The sequence below is a fragment of the Marmota monax genome, unplaced genomic scaffold, assembly GCF_021218885.2.
Source record: "Marmota monax isolate L192 unplaced genomic scaffold, Marmota_monax_Labrador192_F-V1.1 WCK01_AAM20220418_F8-fsc00020, whole genome shotgun sequence".
Lineage (NCBI taxonomy): Eukaryota > Metazoa > Chordata > Mammalia > Rodentia > Sciuridae > Marmota > Marmota monax.
This window is the reverse complement of record NW_026692912.1, coordinates 6,172,294-6,197,475: the sequence shown is the minus strand read 5'-3', so window position 1 is coordinate 6,197,475 and position 25,182 is coordinate 6,172,294. Positions and strand designations below refer to the sequence as shown.

Here is a 25,182-nt window from a genome sequence, read left to right as displayed (position 1 = left end):
TTGTGTCCACCGAAAAATAAATAAATAAATATTTAAAAAATAAATAAATAAACAAACTATAGCACTGATTCAGTGAGATCCTTTTCATTCAAAAATGAAATGAATGTAAATATGCTCATGCTTTATTGTTAAACTAAAAAAGAACAGATTACAGAAAACTTATACACATGAATCTATTAAAAAAAATATTTTTTTAAATAAAAAAATTTTCATAATTTTTGTATTCATCTTGAGTGGTAGGGCTATGGATGATTTTTCTTTGTATATGTTGGAATTTGATATTTTTTCCACAATGAACATATACTATTTATTAATAAAACTTTTTAAATAGGACATAGACAAAAATAATAATTTTATAATATTATAGAAAGACAGTTACAGGAATGGTATACCAAGTAAATGGTGAATTTGAAGAAATTGTTCCAAGTTCAAATCCAAACTCCCAAACTGAAGTAGAAGAAGAAAGCTTCTACACTCATAAGGATTACAATGAAGTCTTTACACCTGTTAAGTGTTCAGAAAAATGTCCAGCACTTCAGGCACAGAACAAAGGTACAGCATTTGTCATTTCAATTGTTATAAAATATGACTTACTAACATGCATATTTTCACTTTAGTGCATTTCTATTTAATTGAATTTTAAAATTTTTATTTTTATTAAAGATAACTATGTGCATACTTATTGTTTAAACTTTGCCATATTAGGAAAATATTTCCTCTTTCATATTAATCCCCTTTCTGTAAATTGGAATTTTGTTGTTTTCTATTGTTGTTTTGTTTTATTTTTTGGAGTGTAAGTTTGCTGAGCCTCAAAATAACTTAGAGATTTTATCATAGGTGCTCACAGCATTTGCTACAATGATATTGGCATCTGTGTACAGATCTTATGACATAAAAATCTAGTGTAACACTCAATCCCTATTATGAAGTTATGTTTGTATGTTATTTTTCAAAACATGCTAAAGATTTTCTATCTTCTCTAATTTATGTGAAACTAAAGCTCAAAGTCTTGAATATTAAGATAAAGTTGAGTGTATAATGTAGTAGAAAGAGTCAGAATTTGAAGTCAGAAGATTTGAAATTCTAGTCCAAATCCAGATAAGAAGTGGTACAATTTTTGACAAAATTCCACACCCCTTCATGAGAAAAGCCTAAAAAATCTAGACAGAGAAGGATGTTACCACTATATAATAAAGTCTATATTTGAAAAACTCATAGTATCATACTGAATATGAAAATATTTCCAAGCAAATATATAGGAAAAAATGAAAGCATTTCCTCTAAAATCAGCATGTCCACTCTTGCCACTCCTATTCACTGTAGTATTAAATGGGAGCAAGTAGGCGAGACAAAGAAATAAAAAGGATGCAAACAAGGAAGAAAAGTCAAATTATCCCTGTTTGTGGACCCTAAAGACTCCACCAGAATACTTCAAAGTATTGGGATATAAAATTAACAAGCAAAATCAACAGATTTCCTGTACATTAATGTTGAACCCATTGAGAAAGAAATCAAGAAAACAATTCCATTCACAATGGCTTTTTAAAAAATATTGTTTAGTTGTTGATGGACATTTATTTTACTTATTTGTATGTGGTGCTGAGAATCGAACCCAGTGCCTCACACATGCTAGGCAAGTGCTCTACCACAACCACTACCCAATAGTACACTGAGCCACAACCCCAGCCCTACAATGGCTTTTTAAAATGCCTAGAATAAACCTAACCAGGGAGGTGAACAATTTTTACAGTGAAAATTATAGAACATTGAAGAAATTGAAGAAGTCACAAGAAGACATAAAGACCTGCATGTTCATGGATCAGCAAAAATAAATATTGTTGAAATGGTAATGTTATCAAATACAATCTATAGATTCAATATCGTCTCCATCAAAATACCAATGATATAAAAAATCCTAAAATTCATATGGAGACACAAAAGAACCTGAATATCTAAAACAATCCTGAATAAAAGGAGCAACATTGGAAATATCACAATACCCAATTTCAAAATATACTACATAGCCATAGGTAACAAAATATAATGGTACTGGCATAAAAACGAACACATAGACCAATGGAATAGAATAGAGAATTCAGAGACAAACCCATGCCACTCCAGTCATCTGATTCTTGACAAAGGAGCCAAAAATACAGCCTCTTTAACAAATGTTGCTAGGAAAACTGAATATCCACAAGTAAAAGACAGAAACTAGATCCCTATCTCTTACTATGTATAAAAGTCAATTCAGAATAAATCAAAGACCTAAATGTAACACCTGAAACTTTGAAACTTCTGAATAGGACTCTAATAGCTCAGGAAATAACAAGAATTAGCAAATGGGACTACATCAGATTAATGCTTGAGCAAAGCAAAGTATACAATAAACAGAGTGAAGAGGCAGACTACAGAATGAGAAAAATTTTTGTCAGCTACCTTCTAGCAAAGGATTAGTATCCAGAATATGTAAGGAACTAAAAAACTTAACACTAAAACCACAAATAACCAGATCAATTAATGGATAAATGAACTGCACAGACATTTTAAAATAAGCATGAATAGCTAATAATTATATGAAAAAAAATTCAACATCTTTGACCTTGGAAAAATGCAAATCAAAACTTCATTGAGCCAGGTGCATTGGTGCTTGTCTGTAATCCTAGCAAGTCAGGAGGCTGAGGCAGGAGGATCACAAGTTCAAAGTCAGCTTTGGTAATTTAGTGAGACCCTGTCTCCAAAAAAGAAAAGAAAAGAAAGAACTACAGTGAGATCTCAGCTCAACTATCATCAAGAATAAATCAAGGGCTGGGGATGTGGCTCAAGCGGTAGTGCGCTCGCCTGGCATGCTTGCAGCCAGGGTTCGATCCTCAGCACCACATAAAAACAAAGATGTTGTGTCTGCCGAAAACTGAAAAATAAACATTAAAATTCTGTCTCTCCCTCTCTCTCTCTTAAAAAAAAGAATAAATCAATAAATAAAAGCTGTTGAGGATGCAGCTCAGACATCCAAGCTTGGTGAATACTGTAATTAAAATCCACATAATATAGAGATACCTACTTACTCATGTTTATTGTGACACAATTCATAATAGCCAAGTTATAGAATCAGCCTAGGAGCCTGTCAACAGATGTGGTGTATATACACAATGGAGCATTATTCAGCCATAAGTATAATGAAATCATGTTATTTGCAAGAAAATGGATGCAACTGGAAATCATCATGTTAAGCAAAATAAGCCAGATTCAGAAATACAAGTATCACATGACTTGTGAAATCTAGGAAGAATGAAAGATGAAAATAGAAGGGAGATTATTAGAGAAGAGAAAGGATAAGGAGGTGGGGGTGCACATTAAGGAAGGGTAAGGGGGTAGATGTAATCAAAGTATGTTATGTACATGTATGAAGATGTCACAGTGAAACCTGCTGTTCTGTATAATTAAAATTCACTAATAAAAAACAAAGTGTCCTTTGAGATTTGGGGGAAAATGTTATGGTTTTTAATATTCATCTATAATTCCTTTCTCTTAATTTATTCTTCTAATTATAAAACTTTGTGAGGATAATATAATAAAAAATAATGTATAATGTGTATATATGTATAAAGGAATACATATATACATGGTTTGTGAAAAATAGTAGGTTACATAAACATAGGATTATTATTAAGGTGACAAATTAGAAGTCACTATTCGTTAGAATCAACTATTTACTGAATCAAAAATGCTTTAATTTCCCAAATAATTATATATTATTCATATCCTATATTTCCTAAGAGGTCCTGTGTCATTCAACATCATTTTATAAATTTAGATTTTCAATTTCATTTATTTTCTTTGTATTCATATTGATTGCTTCCAGATTTATAGATAAGTTGGTCTTACTATCTAAATCAAAAGGAACTTATTATACTTTGAATTTCAATTAATACTATATATTAGCTGGATCTTATAATAAAGATAGAAAATCCTTAGTTATAAGATTATTTCAAAAATTTTTAAAAATTTTTAATTGTAGATGGACAAATTATCTTTATTGATTTTTTTGAGGTGCTGAGAATTGAACCCAGAGCCTCACACATGATAGGCAAGCACTCTACCACTGAGCACAACCCCAGCCCTATTTCAAAACACTTTTAAGACAAAAACAATGGCTGCTTTTCTTTTACTTTTTACTGGTTTGTTGATATTTGTTAATTTTCCAATACATATAATCATTTTTCTGGGTATCCTTCAGGACATCCTAGAAATACACAAACAAATGCAAATATATCTTTTCTTTTTATACTTATAAATAAAGTTGTGCATGCATATAGTTTAGAGAGTCAATAGTTGATTGATGCTTGTCATAAAAAGCATCAATTCCCTGGCTTCATCAACCACTCTCATTTTTTCACTTCCCTGAGGCAACTGCTTACAACTCTTTGATACAGTTTCAAAAGAAACTCTATACCTTTGCCATTTACACTACTTATATGTCTATATATAAAATATTTATACTGCTATTTCTTGATTTGGGGGGAACTTTATATTTTGAACTTTTACCACACAAAGATGGAACTGTCTCTACTTTTCTACTCCTTTACCACCACATACCCCCATGCTACCTATTGTTCACTCTTCCACTGTAGTTATAACTTTAGTTAGTTCAATAGTTAGTATTTATAGAATTTTGATTGTATAAAATACAATGTATATATGCTACCCCTTGGCATTTACCTGAAGAATTAATATCATCATAGTAGAGTAGTTCATACATACCCATGTTTATAGTAGCACAATTCATAATAGCCAAATTATGGAACCATCAAATGTGGCCATCAACAGATGAATGGATAAAGAAAAAGTGGTATTTATACATGGTGAAGTTTTATTCAGTCATAAAGAAGAATGAAAGTATGTCATTTGCAGGAAAATGGATAGAACTTGAGAACATTGTATTAAGCAAAATAAGCCAAATTTACAAAGTCAAGAATCATGTGTTTTTCTTGTATGTGGAAGCTAGAGAGAAAAAGGGAAAAGAAAGGGGGGAATGGAGGAATCTCGTGAAAATCAAAGGGAGACCACCAGTAGAGGAAAAGAACCAGGGGGAGGTAGTATAGAGAGAAAGAGGAAGTATTGAAGAATGATATTGGCCAAATTCTGTTGTTATATCATGTATAGGTACAAATATGTAACAATGAATCTCATCATTATGAATAATTATAATACACCAATAAAAATGGGAAAATAACAATGTATAAAATAGTATTGTGGTAGTCAATGATTTCTTGTACTCTATGAAATTAATACTTGTTTTCTTAGTTTTCTATGAATTTTGTTCTGATCCTGAAACCCTTGTATAGTTGTCTAAATAGTTTCTTAATACATTCAAACATAAAGTTTAGTAATAGTTTTATCTATGGGGACTTTAGTTCTAGAAGCAGTCATTAGCACCATCATCCTTGGGCATTCTGTTCACTCATGTCTTGTATTGGGTTCTCTGTTTCTTCAACCTTACGATAGCTGGGTTTATTCCCTCATTTCCACTAGCATAGCATAAGAATACTCTGTTAATGCCAGCTTTTTCTTTGAGTATATTATTACTGATTTAAACCTTGTGATAAGTAAAAAAAGTATATTTTATTCATTTTTTAAATCATTGGTGTTTATTTGCCATGCAAATAATTTTCTTTTGTAAAGTGATTCTCACTTTTGTTTCTTTCTTGTTCATGTATATTATCTTTATATATAAGGTATCAGTAACTCCAAATATATTTACTTTGAACCTAACCAGTTCTGTTAATGTTTTCCATTATAGTTTCTTTCATTGCTTTTGTACTTAGAAAATTCTTCCACAATTAGATAACTATTTACTTGTATTTTCTTTAAGATTTTGGATAGTTTTATTCTGGATTTTGTTATATGTTTAAAAGTATGGAATTTTTTTTCCTAAATGTCTGGCAGCTATCCCAATATAATTTTCCACTGATGAGAAATGCCACTTGCATCATATACCAAATTCCTGCCCTCATTAGACTTTGTTTCTGGACTTTCTATTGTGTTCTATTGTTTTGCCTAGTATCGTGTCAGTATTATATGGTTTTAACTATTTAATATACAATTATAGCATGTATTAATGGTCTCTTCTTTTTGTTATTTTTCCCTACTCATAAATCTTTATTCCTCTAAATTTCCTTTGTAATCACTTCTCCAAGTTCCAAAACAGACCTTGTGGGAAATTGAAATGGTGTTGAGATCCTTTAAAATTTACCAGTTTTTTAATTATTATTATTATTCAGGAATATGGTTTGTCTTGTCTTTTCTTCAAGTTTTTTTTAATTCTCAGTAAAGTTTTTTTTATTTGTTAGCAAATCAATCATTTAATAATTTTGATCAGACACCTAAGTTAACTTTTTTTTTTTTTTTTTTTTTACTTAGTTATCTGGAGTGTTTTAGGTAAACAGAAGTATCTTCTGCAAAGAACAAACCCTTCCTCTTTCCTATGAATAGACCTCTTTTTTCTGCTTCTTTTCACAATTAACTAGACAAAATTTTGTTTCCTGGTGACAATTTAACACTCCCCTATGATAGATGGAAACAGTTTCTATCTGTGAAGCACACATCGTAGTTGTTATAAAGTAAGAACTCTGGGGAATGCTACATAGCTATGAGAGTTTAAAAGCAGCACCCTTGGTAAAACAGCCTTTGTAGAATTATAGAGAACATTGGCTGTGGTGAGATGCTGCCATCAAGTGGTTGCATCAAAAAAGGCTGGTTGGAAAACAAGGCCTCATAAACTGACATGAGGTGTCCCTATGTACTTACTCCTAGAAATATCAGAATGTATCTCCAGGTTGGGAAGACATTTGGAGGGTCTGTGTTTGGAATAGGAAAGTGGAGATGGTGATATAAATAAATGCTGGTTTTACTATTAATATGACCGCATTCATATTTTCAACATGGACTATATTGATAAACCATTTTAACTTTCTCAAATACAGCATCCTTGGGCCTGGAATTGATTTACTAGCTCTCTTTTGTGTGTCATGAAAATTTTTGTTCATGAGATTATCAGGAGCTTAGGTTCAGATAAACAATCTTTTAGGAGGCTAGTTTATATCACAAGTTCTTGCCTGACACGCCTGTAATTCCAGTGGCTCAGGAGACTAAGACAAGAGACTCAATAGTTCAAAGCCAGCTTCATCAACTTAGCAAGGCCCTAAGTAACTCAGCAAGAGCCTGTCTCTACAGAAAAGGGCTGGGGATGTGACTCAGTGGTTAGGTGACCCTGGATTCACTCCCTAGTATGATGTTGATGATGATGATGATGATGATGATGATGATGATGATGATGATAATGGCTTTTCACAAAGCCATTTAGTACTAGAGATGTTCCCTGATGGCTTGACTTACATCACATATTTGTGTATTTATTAGGCATATATGGTACCACTTGTGTAGTTGGCCAGGAGAGATTTCCCTGCCTGAAAACTCCATACTATTATTCCTCTCTCATGACATTCTGCCATCACTCAACTGAGAGGCCACTGCACCGAACAGAAGACCACTGCTCTCCCTCCAGATGTTTTTAACATTGGGGAGTTTGGCTTTCCAAGTAGTTTCTCATCTGTACATATGTTTTCCTTTTTATCTTTCCATGCAGGAGCTTATTGGAAAGTTTTATGTTCAGAAATTGGCTCTAAAACTCCCAAGGCTCAGAAACTGTTAGAGCTCTCAGTTAGCCAAGATTCTAAAGTAACCAAAACTCAACAGGGTGCAGATAGAGAGGAAAGATTTATTCCAGCAATTAACCATTAACAGTAGTGTTTGTTAATATGTAAGACATATCACATTCTCAAGTAGATACTTTTATGTATAATTTTCATTGTAATTAACTTTATAGTAACCAGGCATGAATAATTTTAAAATGGTAAAATCAGAATTGGTTTCATTTGTAGGCTTTGTAGACTATCTTTCCCACATGTCAGAGTCTCTGGGGGATGAATTAAAGACCTTACAAGTTAAAATCATACAGAGATGAGAAGTTCAGAGTCAGCCAAAGTTAAATACTTTTATTTCTTTAAATTTTTGCTGGCTATTTGGAAGCACAAGATCTTTTTATCCAGTATTATAGTATAGCTCTTTTGGAACATTTGGCTACTCCTTGGTTTACTAAATAATATTAAAATGTATTGAGTTTTACCTAATGTTCTAGTACTATGCTACATGTTTTATATTTGTCTTTTTTTTTTTAAGAGAGAGTGAGTGAGAGAGAGAGAGAGAGGGAGAATTTTTTTTAATATTTATTTTTTAGTTTTCGGCGTACACAACATCTTTGTATGTGGTGCTGAGAATCGAACCCGGGCTGCACGCATGCCAGGCCAGCGCGCTACCGCTTGAACCACATCTCCAGCCCAATGTTTTATATTTGTAATCCATTGAAGAACTAAAGAATTTTAAATGTGTTTGAAAAGCCCAATTATATCTAATGCTTAATTACAGTAGCTTTCAGATCCCTTTGTATAACTTTCACAACTTTTTATTATTTTTATTATTCCTTTATATTTCTTATTTCTTTTCAGATTTATTTATTGATGATGAAGAATTAATTTTTATAAATGATTTGGCGACCCTTAAAAGTCAACTACCAACTTTAAAGACTCTCTTGAGTAGACTAAAACTCTTTTTGATAAAGGACCCCCTTTTAGATTTCAAAGAGCAGATTTTCAAAGAAGCTAATCTTTTCAGGTATTTGTCAGTGCTATAAATATTTTTATAGGAGAAAATATTCTCCTATATTTCTTTGTACAGTCACAAGTTGAGATGATATCAATGATATTTTACCCTTGCTTTATTTCAACTTTAATTGTAGTCATTGAATACTTTGGTTAACTACATTTCTTATATAATTTGCTTTTAGTAAACACTGACTAATGTGTTTTGTTGTTGTTTAGTTGTAGTTAGATGCAGTACCTTTACTTATTTTTATGTGGTGCTGAGGATCGAACCCAGGGCCCCACATGTGCTAGATGAGCGCTCTACCTCTGAGCTACAACCCCAGTCCCTGATTAATGTTTTATTGTTCTTATTTTAAGGAAATATTTCTCTTTTCAAGAAGATTTGGAAGTTTGTGTGAAAGAAGATTTTTATATGGATAAAGAAAACTTTTGTCAGGAGAAACTAGATGATGAAGTAGGTTTAAATGAGGTTGTAACACTTGGCTATCAATAATATTTTTATAAAAATAAGAAAGCACACTTATAAATTTTTAGTAATAAACATTAACTATTTGCATTTATCATATCTAAAAGATTTGATAATGAGTTGAATGTGTATAAATTAAGGAGTCAAATTTACTTTTAAATACAGTTTCTCAGTCTTGGCTGTACCGTGGAATTACTTGAGGAGTTAATTTTTAAAAATAGTTAAAGCCTGGGTCCTACCCAGATATATTCTGATTTAATTGATCTGCTATTTATCCCAGGTATAGAGAATTTTAAAATGTCTTTTGATAATTCTAATTAATATACCTGATAGAGAAAATTGAGAAGTAATGTCTAATTTAAAAATTGGAGGCTGGGGCTATAAATATTGATTTATAAGTTATGCACAAAGCAGATAGTACCCAAGCTATATGGGAGGTGATCTCATTAAGGGAGTAAGAATACAGATTGTCCAAGACTGAATTTGAAATGCTACCAATATATAATAAGGAAAATAGCATCTTCGGGGGGCTGAAGTTGTGACTCAGTGGTAGAGCACTTGCCTAGCATGTGTGAGGCACTGGGTTCAATTCTCAGCACCACATATAAAAATAAAGTAAATAAAGACCCATCAACAATGTATATATATATATATATATATATATATATATATCACCTTTGCATATTAAAGGTAAAACTTCTCAAAGATAGCCTTCTTTTTAAGCATACAATTCCAATAGCTCACTGAATTGTTATTATAATATAGTATGTAAAGAATCCTAGTTGAAACTGTAAATAACTTTTTACAATTTGACAAGCCAAAATGTTAGATCCATATAGATTAGATACATTCACTAAGTTACTTTAAAAAATTTTTTTAAACAACTGAAAATATTTTATATTTTGGGGTTTTCTTAATATATTCAAAAGACATACATATAATGTTTGTATGTATAATGACATTTAAATGGCTTCCTTACAGTTAAAAATGTAACATGATGGTAAAAATAATCATTGTCTATTGGCTACTTCCCTCCAGTGCCCCATCTCCTCTTTCATTTGAGAGTTGTGCACATAGTCAGTTTCACTTGTTGAAAAAGCCAGTTCAGTAGGAATGAAAGAGAACATTTTCTATGGAGTGCAGTAAAGATTCATTCCACTCCATCAAATCTTTTCACTTCTCCCCATTTACTACTTTTCATTTGCTGCAGTGCTTGTTTTTAATTTAGAATTTTGAAATTTTGCTAAATTTGCTAATTTTGCATAAAGAATATGCTTCTGCATCTAGGAATAATGTACATCACTAATATAATGAGTGATTATAAAAGATATTACTCAGAGAATAATATTTGAATATTCTTGTAATAGAATATACTTTTGGCTGCTAAACTTCTATTTTTTCAAAGTATGTATATTTAAAAATCAAGTATGACTTTAGTTTAAAATTCAGTATGCCATTTAAGCAAACTACACATTTATAAATTAAAAAATATTTACTTGGGAAACCTCCTAAAAGCCTCTTTTAACTGTATATTATTTCAGCCACCAACTTTTCCTTCTGAGTTTGAATCCTTAATATCTTCAAGCTTCAAACAAGAAATTGATATTCAACCAACCTCAGAACTGAAGGAGTCACTAACCATAGTACCAGAAATAAAAAATTGTATAGATGAAAATGAACAACAATTCAAAAGAGGTAAGAATTAATTTTAAAATATATTTCTTATAAAATAATATTACCTTGGTTCCTTATTAAAATATGTTCTGAACCTCCAGATTTTGTAAAAAATATTGTACAAGGCCAGGTGTGGTGGTACACTCCTGTAATCCCAGTGGCTTGGAAGACTGAGGCAGGAGGATCTTAGTTAAAAGCCAGATTCACCAAAAGCAAGGTGCTAAGCAACTCAATGAGACCCTGTCTCTAAATAAAATATAAAATAGGGCTGGGGATATGGCTCAGTGGTTGAGTGCCCCTGAGTTCAATCCCTGGTACAAAAAAAAAAAATGTTGTACAAGTTACATGTTGAAATCTCAAAATTATTATTAATAAGACTCTTTTCTCACTGTCAATCTTTTTCTTTCTTTCTTTCTTTTTTTTTGGTGGGGGAGGGTCAGTGCTGGAGATTGAACTTAGGGTCTTGAGCATGCAAGTGCTTGCCACTGAGTACATCTCCAGCCCATCATTCTCTTTGTATTTTCTATGCCTGAAATTTCTCTGAAATTAATCTAATTATTTCAAAATAATTATACAAATAAAGCTAAAAAACCTATATGGGTTTATAAAGATTTGTCTACTTACACACAGTGAAAGCACTATCTATTGCTTCTATACTATTTTTAGTGAGCTACAGGAGCAGCTCATAGTTAAGGCACTCACAATAAGTATTCATGGAATCAGATGACTAGAAGCATAACCTAGAATTTAGATGATTTCTCCCCAGTTAGTCTTAGTAAATATTATTGAGTTATTTTTAAGGACAATTTGAGTCATATATGTAACTACTCTCTCATAAATTCTATTTGAAATGGTCAAAGATATATAGCATTATGGAAGGATGAAAGGGGGATCTTTAACATCCATTGAGAAGAGCGATACTTACCACCCACAGATCATAGACTTGAAGGAATTCTTACACATAATACTAAATCAAGGGAATTACTGATAAGCCTACAAGTCAAAGCAAGGGATTAAAAAGCCAACTGAGCAAGTGGATCAAATCTATACTAGACCTTGAAAGTATAACAGAGTTCAAAGCCACAAGGTGGACCGTGAACTTCTTAGCAGGATGCAAATCTCAACTCTATAAATGCTGATAGAAAGAACAAGTGAGTTTACTGTGATTACACTGTTAAACTCCCACACTTCACTTGACTTGAATGCTGTATTAATCAGAATATGGTGGTTATTACTATGCTATGTTATTACTATTTTAAAATTTTTGTATATTAATTTTTAAATCTGAGTCATCTCATGGGTTAATGTCCATTGACATATTTTTGTTGAGTATGAGTCACATTTTCCTGTTTTCTTCATTTTGCTAAACATGTTTGGTTTGTGTCCATAATGCTATCATACCTGATTTACTACAGAAACTGTATTTTACTATGTTCCTTGAATCAAGTTGATTTTATTTTTTAGTAGGCTGTTAACTTGGATGAACTCAAGCATTAAACTTAATCTCCCTTATGGTGGGAAAAAGCTGAAATCTCTACTAAATACATTTAGCCTTAATTACTGTGCTTGGAGTCTGCCCCATAAGTGTATATTTCAGAAATTTAGGGAGAGTTTATACATGTTTTGGGCTTTTCCTCTGTTGGCTCTCTCCTTTTCTGAATTTTTCCCTGTCATTTCAGCTGCTGTGGTAACTGTGAACTCTAGTTCAGGAAGAACTGTCCATAATTCTTTAAGACAATAAGATTACAAGTTATTATTCAAGTTCTAGTTGCCCCACACAACACCAACTACATCCTCCCTTCAAGTGAAAACCTGAAGAAATGGGAAATTCATTCAGCTGCAATTCCCTTCAGTTTCTGCCTGCTTTAGACTATAGAACCTTCTGGTAGTCATTTTATACATTTTATTTGGAATTATAGATGTTATTTACAAAAGAAAAGGAACAATTGTCAGAAGCAAAACTCTTCATTCTCTTTTATATATTAATTCTTTTTTGGGGGGGTGGGTACCAGAGATTGAACTCAGGGGCACTCAACAACTGAGCTATATCCCCAGCCTCGTTTTGTATTTTATTTAGAGACAGGGTCTCACTGAGTTGCTTACCACCTCGCCATTGCTGAGGCTAGCTTTGAACTCTTTATCCTCCTGTCTAAGCCTCCCAAGCCACTGGGATTACAAGAGTGCACTATTATGCCCAGCCTACAGATTCTTTTTCATCTACTTTTTCTCTCCTACAATTCTATTAACTCTGGTCCACAAATGAATTTTCCCTTCCTTTCTCCTATACTTCACTTTTGTGTATGTTTACTGTGATTCTAGTAGGATTTGGAAGGAAAAACTACTGGTATATTTTATGCTATACTGAAGCAGAAGCCAGAAATATAATTTTGAAAGAAATTAATTATAACCTCTGAGATCCTGGAGAAAGGGAGAAACTTTTTTTAATATTTATTTTTTAGGACTGGGGATGTGGCTCAAGCGGTAGCGCGCTCTCCTGTCATGTGTGCGGCCCAGGTTCGATCCTCAGCACCACATACAAACAAAGATGTTGTGTCCACTGAGAACTGAAAAATAAATTTTAAAAAAATATTTATTTTTTAAATATAGATGGACACAGTATCTTTATTTTATTTTTATGTGGTGCTGAGGATCGAATACAGTGTCTCATGCATGCTAGGTGAGCACTCTGCCTCTGAGCCACAGCCTGGGAGAAACTTTTAGTAGAAAAATATGCTGAGTTCCTAATGTTAATAAGGGAATTGAGATTCTGCTTTTTTTTTCAATTAATAGAAAAAAAAGTCAAGATAAATTATGTTTTTAAAATTAATGATAATGCATGCATTTAAAATAAGATGTATAGTTTCTAAACACATAGAAAAAAAGTCTCTTAGCAGTAGAATTAATCCTTTGGAAAATAAAACAAAGCAACCAAAGAAATTAGAAGCATAAAATAAGATTGCAAAAGTACCACCTTTGTTTGAATAACAATAAATTGATTAAGCATCTCCATTAAATGAGAGATCAATTCTTAGATTAAATTTTAAAAGTAAACCTAATTGCCATATTTCTGCAATTCTAAGACACATTATCAACTGCTACCATAAGACACATTATTAGTTTAATAAAATGTTTAAGGGGAAACATTCAAAGTATAAGTCATTATAAGATGAATCACAATTTCATAAAACGTGAAAAACTATGTCTTACAATCAAGGAATTACCACGTATGCTATTTGCAAGAGTTGTGCCTTAAAAGAAAGACAAAGGTGAAAAATAAAAGGATTGGCACAATGTGTCATACATCTAGAAAAAAAAAAAACAGTATTAATATAGACAGGGGCTGGGGGTGCAACTGATGATAGAGCATTGCCTAGCATACACGAGTCCCCTGTGTTGAATTCCCAGACCACAAGTAAAATTCCAGCTAAGTGGAGCATAGAAAGTCATTGTATACTGATGAAGATTAGATCTTTCAAAGTTATCTTATTCTTTGAAATTTTATAACTTATGGACTTGACACCCTATCTTATCTTCCAAGGATTATGTAGATTTTCCCAATTTTATATTTCTTTGTTACTTTTAATTGACAGTAGAGGGGTATGTGTACATAATTTTGACTGACAGAGAATGGCATATATAGGTAAGTAACTTTCACCATTAAGTCAGCATTTTCTTCTGAAGTCTAAATCTCCATTTCTTTCTAAAAGGAAAATTGACCTACAGTGAAGCAGGTACTTTAAAAAGGAAAAGGCCACTGAACAATGTTACAAAAAAACTAATTTAATAGTACTTTTGTTGATGTAGATTTTCTTCCTTTTCCTTTCAGATCTTACTACCAAACATGGACTTGATATTGATGATATAAAACGTAGCTCCACAGAGATTTCAGGCATTCAAAGCCAGAGTGAACCAGAGTGCAATAAATCAGGTAGAAAATTTCAATAATTGATCTTATCAAGGGATACCTATATATAATACAAAAGTACAATGCATTCACATATATCATCTATTCTGAGTCGGTTTCAGTTTTAAAATTTGGTTATTATAATCCTACTTTGTCATGTTTTTCATCTTCTCTATCCCTTTATATTTATTACTACCAGACTCTTATCAACATCAAGAGTGAATTATATATAGAGGAGAGTTACAAAAAATGGAGAAAATAGCATTAATATTAGAAAAAGAAATCTTAAAATATAACTTAATAAATAAAATTTTATATTTTTCTCAGTATTAGCAATCTTGCTGATCTCTTTTATACTCTTAAAAACTAGCTTTTTAATCCCCTCACAACAATCCCATCATTCTCTGCTCTGTCATTATTATATTATTATCTTACCTAATTTGGAACCTCAGGATCATATTTTGTTCTAATGTGATGTCAAACATATTGATGATACTGCTACTTAAATTTATAATTGGATCACATTAATCATCTATTTGGAAGTTTGCTGCTTTATTTATGAACACGATAAAACTGTTCAATACTATCAATAAATGAAGATACATTTTCAAACCCCACTCTATAAATGTATAACTCTGTGCAAGTCTATCTAGTGTCCAGACTCATTAAGATGAAGATTTAGTTTTCATAATACTATTTGTTTAACATCATCAATAATCAGTAAGGTGAGATAGTACTACCTCCTAAGTACTAACAAAATAAACTACATAATTAAAACCATTATTATATATAAAACTCTTAGAACTTATCTTACAAAAATAAACTCAGTAAAGTTTAGCTGTTAGTGGATTTCTAAAAGATCACCACTATTGTAGTTGAGATATCAGATAATATGTGTGTGTGTCTATATATATAGATAAATTTAAGCCTGTGTCTCAAGTAACCCAAATTTGTCTTTATTGAAATATTTTTGTTGTAATAGAATGATTCAAACATAATAATTGATTATAAGATGTTCTGAATTTTACTTTATTTTATGTAACTTTTTAATTTTCATATATTCCAGGAGAATTAGAAATACCACTAACTCGTGTACACCTAACAAGTCAACTTTCTTCAGTAAATTCATTGTGTACAGGACTTGAAACATTTCCATTTTCTTCTGTTTGTAAAATGTAAGCAAAGATTATATCTAGAACTCAAGCTATGATTCAGAACAACCAATTTTAAAAATTATCTCTCTATATGAAGGCAATTTTCAAGACTTCCATGAAAACATGTAAGAGATAATATAGTGCCTATTGTGAAAAACTGAAGGGAATATATGAATATATATATATATATATATATATATATATATATATATACACACACACACACACACACACACACACATATATATACACATTTTATTTTATACATAGAATATCTTTAGAAAAAAAACATGAAAGAAGTTAACATTGGTTGTACCCAAAAGGGAACTGGATAACCTGGCATTATAAGTGGGAGTTTTCTCTCAATACAGACTTTTCTACATTTAGAGTTTTCAATATGAATATATTACTACTAAAAATAGGTACTTTGAAAATGTTAAGATCCTGATATCAGAACATTGTACTTAGGACATTGCTTTAGATAGTTCCTCTATTGGCACTCACTGCCATAAAAGGCAGTTGTAGGTATTTGTTTGCTATGGCTTCCATAACAAATACCACAAACTATGTGGTACAAAACAACAGAAATTTATTTCTTCACAGTTCTAGAGGCTGGAAATTCACGACCAAAGTGTCAGCAAGGTTAGTTTCTTTCTAAGGCCTCTGTCCTCTGCTTATAGAGGACCAATAGCTCCTTTTGTATTCATAGGGTCTTTCCTTTTCCTTGTCTTTGTCCTATTTACCTTTTCATATAGGAATACCAGTCCTATAGAATTAGGGTATACTCTAATGACTATTTAACCTATTTACCTCTTGAAAGACCTTGTCTTCAAATATGCTCGCATTCTGAGGTGGTACTAAGGATTAGGGTTTCAACAATGAATGGAGCAAGGTGGGAGCACACTTCAGCTAATAAATAGTTTAAAGCTCTTAAGTAGAGACAGGTTTCCAGATTCTATCACTTAGTAACTCTGACCTTAATTGCTCTGTGCCTCAATTTCTTTATCTGTTATAGTGGGTAATAATAATGTCTACTTCACAGGGTTGTTATGAGGTCTAAAAGATTTGTCATATATCTCTGACCAGAAATAGCTTAGGATCACAGAATAGTGATAGAATAGCATGGATTTTGATCAGTAGATCTGACTATCAATTTACTGCCCTTACAGTACCAAGGGGGCATATTTCATTTATAACAGAGGACATCTACTGACCTCATTCACCTCCATTAGTGTGATCTCAGTGTTGGAAAAACTGGACATGTAGAACCATAAATCTGTTTGATACCCCCATTGTTACTGCACAAAATGGTCTGTAGTCTTAGAACTAACATTTCAGGGCTGGATTGTTGTATTCTAATTTGAGCCAAAATTGCATAGCTTACTAGCCCAGCATATTATACCTTTGACAAAGTCTGAGATAGCTTTGGTTGCTACCTTATAACATTTGGCATATATATAATTTAATGTTTTATAAGATAGATTAATCTGGTATTTTGGAATAAAATTCCCCCATTGCAGGCTGGGGTTGTGGCTCAGAGGTAGAGCCCTTGCCTAGCATGCGTGAGGCCCTGGGTTCGATCCTCAGCACCACATAAATATAAAATAAAGATATTGTGCCCAACTATAACTAAAAAATAACTATTAAAAAAAAAAGCTCTCCTATTCCTCTGCTTCTTACTCCAGTTAACACAACTAGGCAGGGTACAGTCCCCTTCTTCCATACTGTAAACCTGCAACTTAATGTATCCTAAAATAACACACTTTCAGGACAATTACAGGAAAGTCTACAAGTCTGTAATGAATACTCCAATATTGGAAACTGGGAACTGTATTCTGAGTTTTGAGTTCTTAGTTACTGGAGTTGAGCCTCTGAACTTATCACTATTTAGGCTGCTTAAGTTTCTATAGTAGCCTCAGGAAGATGTCAAGCCATAAAATGGAAGAGCTAGCACTGAGGTATAAAAGTGTTTCTTCATCTTCTGTTTAAGAATTATTTGCATTTGTAGGGTAAATTTGTGCTATACAGAACTCGACCATGAATTAGGACTGTCCATATCAGATATGAGCCCTAAAAATAGCATAGGACAATTATGGAAATACTATAACTTGTTTAAATATTTTTAGTCTCTTGGCTAAGTTGAAAGATGCTTATTTGCAGATGTGGAATTCGATGGGAAAGATGTCTTCAGAAATCTCATTAAGAACAATAATATTTGTCTATATTTTGTGAGGTTGGCTAAATATTTCTTTTTCTTTTTGGCTAAAAACACTTATCTATTATCTGAAGGATCTAATTGTTAAAGAAACCTTAGTAAGATTCAAGAATTATCCAGATTCTTAAATTTTCTACCACATGACCAGATTTTTGGATTATGTGGGCAAACTGGATAGTGCAAACATGAAACCTAGATTTCTATTAGCCTAGATTGAGATTTTTTAAATATCTTTTTAGTTGTCAATGGACCTTTATTTTATTTATTTATATGTGGTGGTGAAAATTGAACCCAGTGCCTCACACATGCTAGGCAAGCACTCTACCACTGAGCCACAACCTCAGCCCTAGATTGGGATTTAACTCACATGCTCACATATAGTCCATATAAACAAAACAACAGACTACAATCAATTCTCAGTCACAGGGAATGGAAGATTTGGGGCATAAGGATTTGTGAATTAATAGAGAAGGTAAAACAGTCAGTCCGGACTTTTTCATAGTTCTAATCCTCAGACACTAAGTGGTCTAGAATTTCTATATAGAATGGTCTTAGGTAGAGCCATTTTGTAAAAATTTTTGTAAAAGCTGCTATTTGCATGATAAACATAGAAAGTTTGCTTAGATTATATTTTTATTTTTGATGGCTTAGAGGATTGGTGTTGTCAGTTTATAGAGGGGAGAGCTGAACTCTCCTAAGTCAGTCCCTTCTAGCTCCAGATTACATTGAAGAAGGTAGAGTAAAGATTTACAGGCAAGCAGAAATAACGAAGGAGTTTACAAATGATTAGACCTGCCCAGAGAAGGAATTAAGTAAGTATTTGAAATCTTGTCCATGGAACGCTACTTCAGTTTACACATTTATAAGATTTAACTTTTCACTTGCTTTTGAGTGTAAAAATTTCTTAGAAAAATACTTTTATAATTGCACGGAAGATGGAAGGAGACCCTCATTGTTATACAAAATTACATATAAGAGGATGTGAGGGGGAAGGGAAAAAAAAGAGAGAGAGAGAAATGAGTTACAATAGATGGGGTAGAGAGAGATGATGGGAGAGGAGGGGAGGGGGGATAGGAAGGGGATAGGAAAGGCAGCAGAATACAACAGACACTAGTATGGCAGTATGTATAAACGTGGTTGTATAACCAATGTAATCCTGCAATCTATACACGTGGGAAAAATAAGAATTCATACCCCATTTGAATCAAATGTATGATATATGATATGTCAAGATCATTGTAATGTTTTGAGCAACCAATAAAAAAAAAGAAAAATACTTTTATTAAAAACAAAATTTTGGGCTAGGGATGTGGCTCAAGCGGTAGCACGCTTGCCTGGCATGCGCGGGGCACTGGGTTCGATCCTCAACACCACATAAAAATAAAATGAAAGATGTATGAAGATGTTGTGTCCACTGAAAACTAAAAAATAAATAAATATTTTTTAAAAAAACTTATTGTCAAAAAAGATTCAATGTTATTAATTCATTAAACTTTATTTCTTTTTCAGTAGTTTGCTTATTACTGAAGAATCAGCTAATAAATACTGTATGGTATGGCAATTAGAAAGCTGTAAAAGCTCTTTGAACTCATTTTTGCATACAGGTAAAGAGTAATTGCTCTCCAATGATAAGTAGAAAATATAGATGAAAATGTACAATGAATGGAAATGTAGATATCATTTTTCTTTGAGCATTGCTTAACACAGAATACATAACTTGGCACAAAACTAAAATACTTAGATTTGTGCTAAAAAGTTTATTATGCTAAATGACAAGATCTTGATCTTGCTGATTTTCTGGGTAATTCCTAAAAAAGAAAAAGAAAAAATACATTATATGAAATTCTGGAAAATGCAGTTTAATCTGTAGCAGCAAGAAGCAGAACATGGGGCACCCTGCCACTGAGTGGATTACAGGGTGGTGTTATAAAGAGCATATTGGAGGGTTAGAGATATGTTCATTATCTTGATTATGATAATGAATTCATGAGTGCATACATATTCAAAAGTTATCAAACTTTTTATTCTACTAAATGCAGTTTGATACTTATCAATAACATCTCAATAAAGGTCCTAAAATATTACTTATCTCATAGGATTATTTTAGAAACTATGTAAGAATTATGCATATAAAGCACTTAGCACAATGTCAGATTTGTTTAGTAACAAGTAATTACTATTTTTAATATTACTACTTGTATTATTATTATTATTACAAAAATAATAATATCATTATAAAAACACCATTCCAAACTTAGTATTTCAGAATTCATAATCCTAATTTTGAATGGATGTACCTTTGACAAAGTCTGAGATAGCAGACAGTGATATTAAGTAGTTGTGATACTTGGTTTCCTCCATGTATGATTTCTTCTATTTAGGCTAAAAAGTAATGAAGTAGTAACCTCTGTACCACAACATCTAAGATGATATATATCATAAAATCTGAAAAATGTGCCTTATGTAGGCTCATTACAATGAAGTAGAATTTCTGACTTAAAAAATCTTACATTCTTCAAAATATTATCAAATATATTAATTTAGTAATTGAAAATGGTCAAAATATGGTTCCTTCTTTTACTAAATACAGAATAATTTTAACTTCCTGACATACCCAAAAATTAAAATAAGTCCTTTATGTGAATTCTGTTGTTATTATAACGTAGACTTTTACAAATAGTAACATCTTGAGGATAAAATACCAGATAATTTCAGGTTTCACTTTGTTCTAATGAAAGTATATTTCATCAAGAAATCTCAGTGTGGTTCTATTTATTATGTTTTTCTTTATTTTCCCCCCTCCTAAACTGTTTTCTTGGTTTTTTTCCAAGCACTAAGAATTCAAGAGCCAAACAGTCAATATTCAATTACAGATTTTAAAAAGATATTTTCCATCAAAGAAGAAAGCCTTGAGATTAATCCTGTAAAGGCAGAATGGTGGAAACCAGCAAGACTAAATCTAGCAATAGGAGAAACTTTGGAACATCTAAATACATATGTGTGTCATGATGATCAATCTTCTAATGATACTAAAATGGAGATATTTTTGCCTAAAAAAGTGCTTCAATTGGAATGTAAGTACATTATAATAAAATATAACTTATGTGAACATTTTCATAATGAGAAAGGTTATATAACTGTGTTTCTTCTCAGTGATTAAGAAAATAAAACCAAATTCAAGTATTCATTATTGGCTCTAGCTGTGGCAGGATTTATTAATTCTGACTTCCCTGGACTTCACTTTATAAAAGAGGGAGGGAGGGAGAGAGGGAAGGAAGGAGGGATGGAAGGAGGGGGAGAGAGAGAGAGAGAGAAATAGCTAGCTGATCTTGAAATCCTATTCTGTCCTAAAATTCTAATCTCTGTTTTTAAATTTCTAGTCATTTTCTATTGATATTATTTCCTTTTATAAATGATTGTTAGTATAGTTTATATTTATATCAGCATTTTGCATTAAGTATTTTTGACCTGATAACTAAACTTTGGTTTTCAATAATATCTAGTAATCTCTTTTCAACAACAACAAAAAACTTCATGTGTCTGGGGCTAAAACTTAGTGGTAGTGCACTAGTTTGGTATATATAAGGTCCTGGGTTCAATGCCCATACTGAGGAAAAAAAAATCTTCCTTAGCATTTATTAATTTAGTATTTTTTACTTTTATAACTGAAGAAGGCAAATATATTTTGTGTTCTCTTTTGCTAGTTTAGTTGCTATAAATGCCATTATATTTAACATGCATTATACCTCTTTGAAATATATATATATTATTTTAAGATTAGTTTGTACACAGAGTAACTAGTAAACTTTAATGTTAAAGAAGTTTATAATAAAAAATAAATATATGTAAAAGTGAATTTTGGAAGTTATTATGTGTCCTGGTTTAAGGAAATAAGGAATTTGGATGAGAATTATTGTCTGTAAGTTGTGTTTCAAAGATAGAAGCCACAGAATGCTTTGAATGTGGTAGGAAGAAAAACAGATACCCAGATTTTACCACTCAAATGTACACCAGTCCATCTCAGGCCTAGATGGTTACTCATGGTGGAATAAGAATTTATAGAGATTAGGTCAGGGGCCTGCAAATATCTAAACAGTGTATCAAACCTATGAAACTTAAAGTATTTTGATATATAACTAATTTGAGGTTAAAATAGAACATATTAACTTTGATATCTGACAGAATTATGATGATAGTATTATTCTGAAGTTTAAGAAGCAGTAACTATTTCTGTATTCCCATAGTCAAGTTGTCAGAGTATGGATACTTAAAGATACAATAGTGTGGGAAAATAATCAGGAATGAACAGTTCCTACTTACCTGCTAACCAGATTATCTCTAGAGACTATCTCAGAGGTTAAAAATTGGTAGCTCTCAGACCCTATTCAGCACACATTATTGACTCATAGAATGTTTCAATTACTTGACAGCATTTATAACTTGGAGGATTTAATATATTGATTGGTCTGTCAAGTTTGTCTTTAAAAACTGGATTCAGATTCTTATGTGGCAACAGTTAGCTGGAGCCCTTAGTAACTCACTACTCTAAACAGACCATGCACTTCCCAGCTCGCTGTAGTTGTCAGCACTCACAAATTTGAGCCAGGTGTTATTTGGCAATTTACATTATTCTTGGACCTTTGTCTTATATCTAATACAAAGAGGAAAATTAAATGTTTCTTATATCAATATCTATAATTTTAAAATCGTAGGCCACATTTTGGAGAAAAATATAAAATTTATCTTCCTAAGGATTATGATTTAAGCACTTGCCATATACTTTATAGTTATTTATATCATTTAGTTGGCCCTAGAGGCATTTCAATTTTTTCAAATCTACCTTATAGGATATAACTTATATAATAAACTGCACCTATTTAACTATACAGTTTGATGCAGAGCTATACCACAAGCTAATCTATATTTCATTTGTTATTTTAATCTGTATTTTCCTAATGACTAATGATGGGGAGAATATTTTTATATGCTCATTGGTCTTTTATATATCTTTTTTTAAAAAATAGAACAACTTTACTGTGACATAATTCACATGCCATATAAAATTGATCCATTTAATGTATACCATTCAATGGTTTTTAGTATAATCACAGAGATGTACAATCATCACCGTTTTAGAACTTTTATTGCCCCAAAAAGAAATCCCATCTCTATTAACATTCACTCCCAATTCTTCCTAGTATAACCACTATATATTCTCTGTCATTGTAGATTTGCTTCTTCTGGACATTTCATATAAATAAAAAAATAATTTAATTGTGGCCTTTATGATAATCCTCTTTCACTTAGTATGTTTTTAAGATTCATCCGTGTTGCAGAATATACATACCTTATATGAAGAATTGTTAAAATCTTTTGCCAATTTTTAAGTTGCACTGCTTTTTCAATATTGAATTATAGGAGTTATTTGTTCATTTTGGATACAGTCCTTTGTCAGTTATGTATATATTGCAAGTATTTTCTTAGTCTGTGGCTTGCCTGGTAACTAAGTTTTTGGCAATTGTTAGCTCCAAAGGTATAACTCATTATAAGCCTATTAGCAGTAGGGCTTTTCTGGAAATCTTTCTCTTCCTGGCAACCTAGCTCCTATAGAAAGAAAAAAGAGATATTAAATTTCTAACTTTTAAAAATTTTATTTAGACCAACAATTGATTTTTAAAAAGTAAACAAATACTCCCAAAGATCAAATTGTGTTTAAAGAAACTAAAACTAAATGGTATCCAATACCCTAACAGAATACTCATTTAGGCATGAAAGTTATTTGGGTTTTTTATGTTCTGTTTTCAGCATGGCTAGACCATAAAAACTGTTCCTCACCAACTGTACTTACTAATGAGAAATCTATAAATGATAATATGTTGCTTCCACAAAAGAGCCCATCCCTGACAAAAGAAGTACCAGATCTGTGTTGGTCTGATGAATATGTCTCTGTTGAAAGACCAAAAAAGGAAGAAAAACTAAAGAATGATCAGGAGCTAGTTGATAGAACAATACAAAAGAAAGACAATAAAGATCATGTTGAACGTGACTGCATGGTGCCATCCAATGAATCATCTTCCTCTTCAAGAATTAAGATAGCATCTTTTGAGCCTGGTAAAAAACAGGAGAATGATTTGGACCTTTTGAGCAACTTTATTGTGCTGCGAAATAAATACAAGACTTGCACCTCAAAGCCTGAAGTCATAGACCATGATAAAAAAGATGGTGGGTAATTTAGTAATATTCTGGCCTAGATATGATAGGTATAAAGCAAAAGTACATAATTTTTATAAAGGCAAAGAAATAACATTCTTTTAGATAAAATTATATTTTTCACAAAGAAAATTGCATTGATTGATGATACTCATATGTAGAGATAGATATGGATATATAAATACAGATTTAAATATAGATGTACATATATATTTCAATTTTTTAATATTTATTTTTTTAGTTTTAGGTGGACACAATATTTTTTTTTCTTTTTTTTTTATTGGTTGTTCAAAACATTATAAAGCTCTTGACATATCATATTTCATACATTAGATTCAAGTTGGTTACATATATATTTCAAAAAAAATTAAAAGTTGCATTTGAATTTGTAACAAAAGTCACTATCTATAAAACTTGTTTTCTACAACTGGGCCATACAAGTTCATAATATTTCCAACTTTTATTGATCATTCTGCCATTATTTTTTTCTGTTATCTGACAGCCCTATCTCAATATTTTAACTTATATTTTAATGTATATTTAAGGACTTTTCCCATTTAATTGCTCATTATATTTTATAATGTTACCAAAGAATTTCTGATTCAGTTGTAATTGTCTTGTTTCCTGCTTCTAGCCACATCAAAGGTAGTGAAATGTGTCAAATCTTTTCACTTTGGCTATTTAAAAAAATAGGCTTTCTAGAATAATTTTGACATATATTGTCTTGATAAAATAAATACTTATGTGACTTAGAGAATAGTTAGGTCTTACTGTCTGTCCTATATACTATTAATAGACACAGGATTTTTAGTTCTTAATGTCATGGTGGTTACATATACTTT

General features: G+C 31.7%; 1 protein-coding gene across 1 annotated transcript in view; it reads left to right on the top strand.

The window, feature by feature from the left end:
• Shoc1 (shortage in chiasmata 1) overlaps positions 1 to 25,182 on the top strand; it is a 62,897-nt gene that overhangs the window by 9,617 nt on the left and 28,098 nt on the right. Inside the window, exons 4-12 of the mRNA XM_046451876.1 lie at positions 368 to 552; positions 8,562 to 8,727; positions 9,075 to 9,186; positions 10,725 to 10,878; positions 14,684 to 14,785; positions 15,828 to 15,936; positions 19,640 to 19,734; positions 20,962 to 21,204; positions 23,936 to 24,352. Of these exons, the coding sequence (XP_046307832.1) occupies positions 368 to 552; positions 8,562 to 8,727; positions 9,075 to 9,186; positions 10,725 to 10,878; positions 14,684 to 14,785; positions 15,828 to 15,936; positions 19,640 to 19,734; positions 20,962 to 21,204; positions 23,936 to 24,352 (1,583 nt within the window). The remainder of the gene's footprint in view (positions 1 to 367; positions 553 to 8,561; positions 8,728 to 9,074; positions 9,187 to 10,724; positions 10,879 to 14,683; positions 14,786 to 15,827; positions 15,937 to 19,639; positions 19,735 to 20,961; positions 21,205 to 23,935; positions 24,353 to 25,182) is intronic.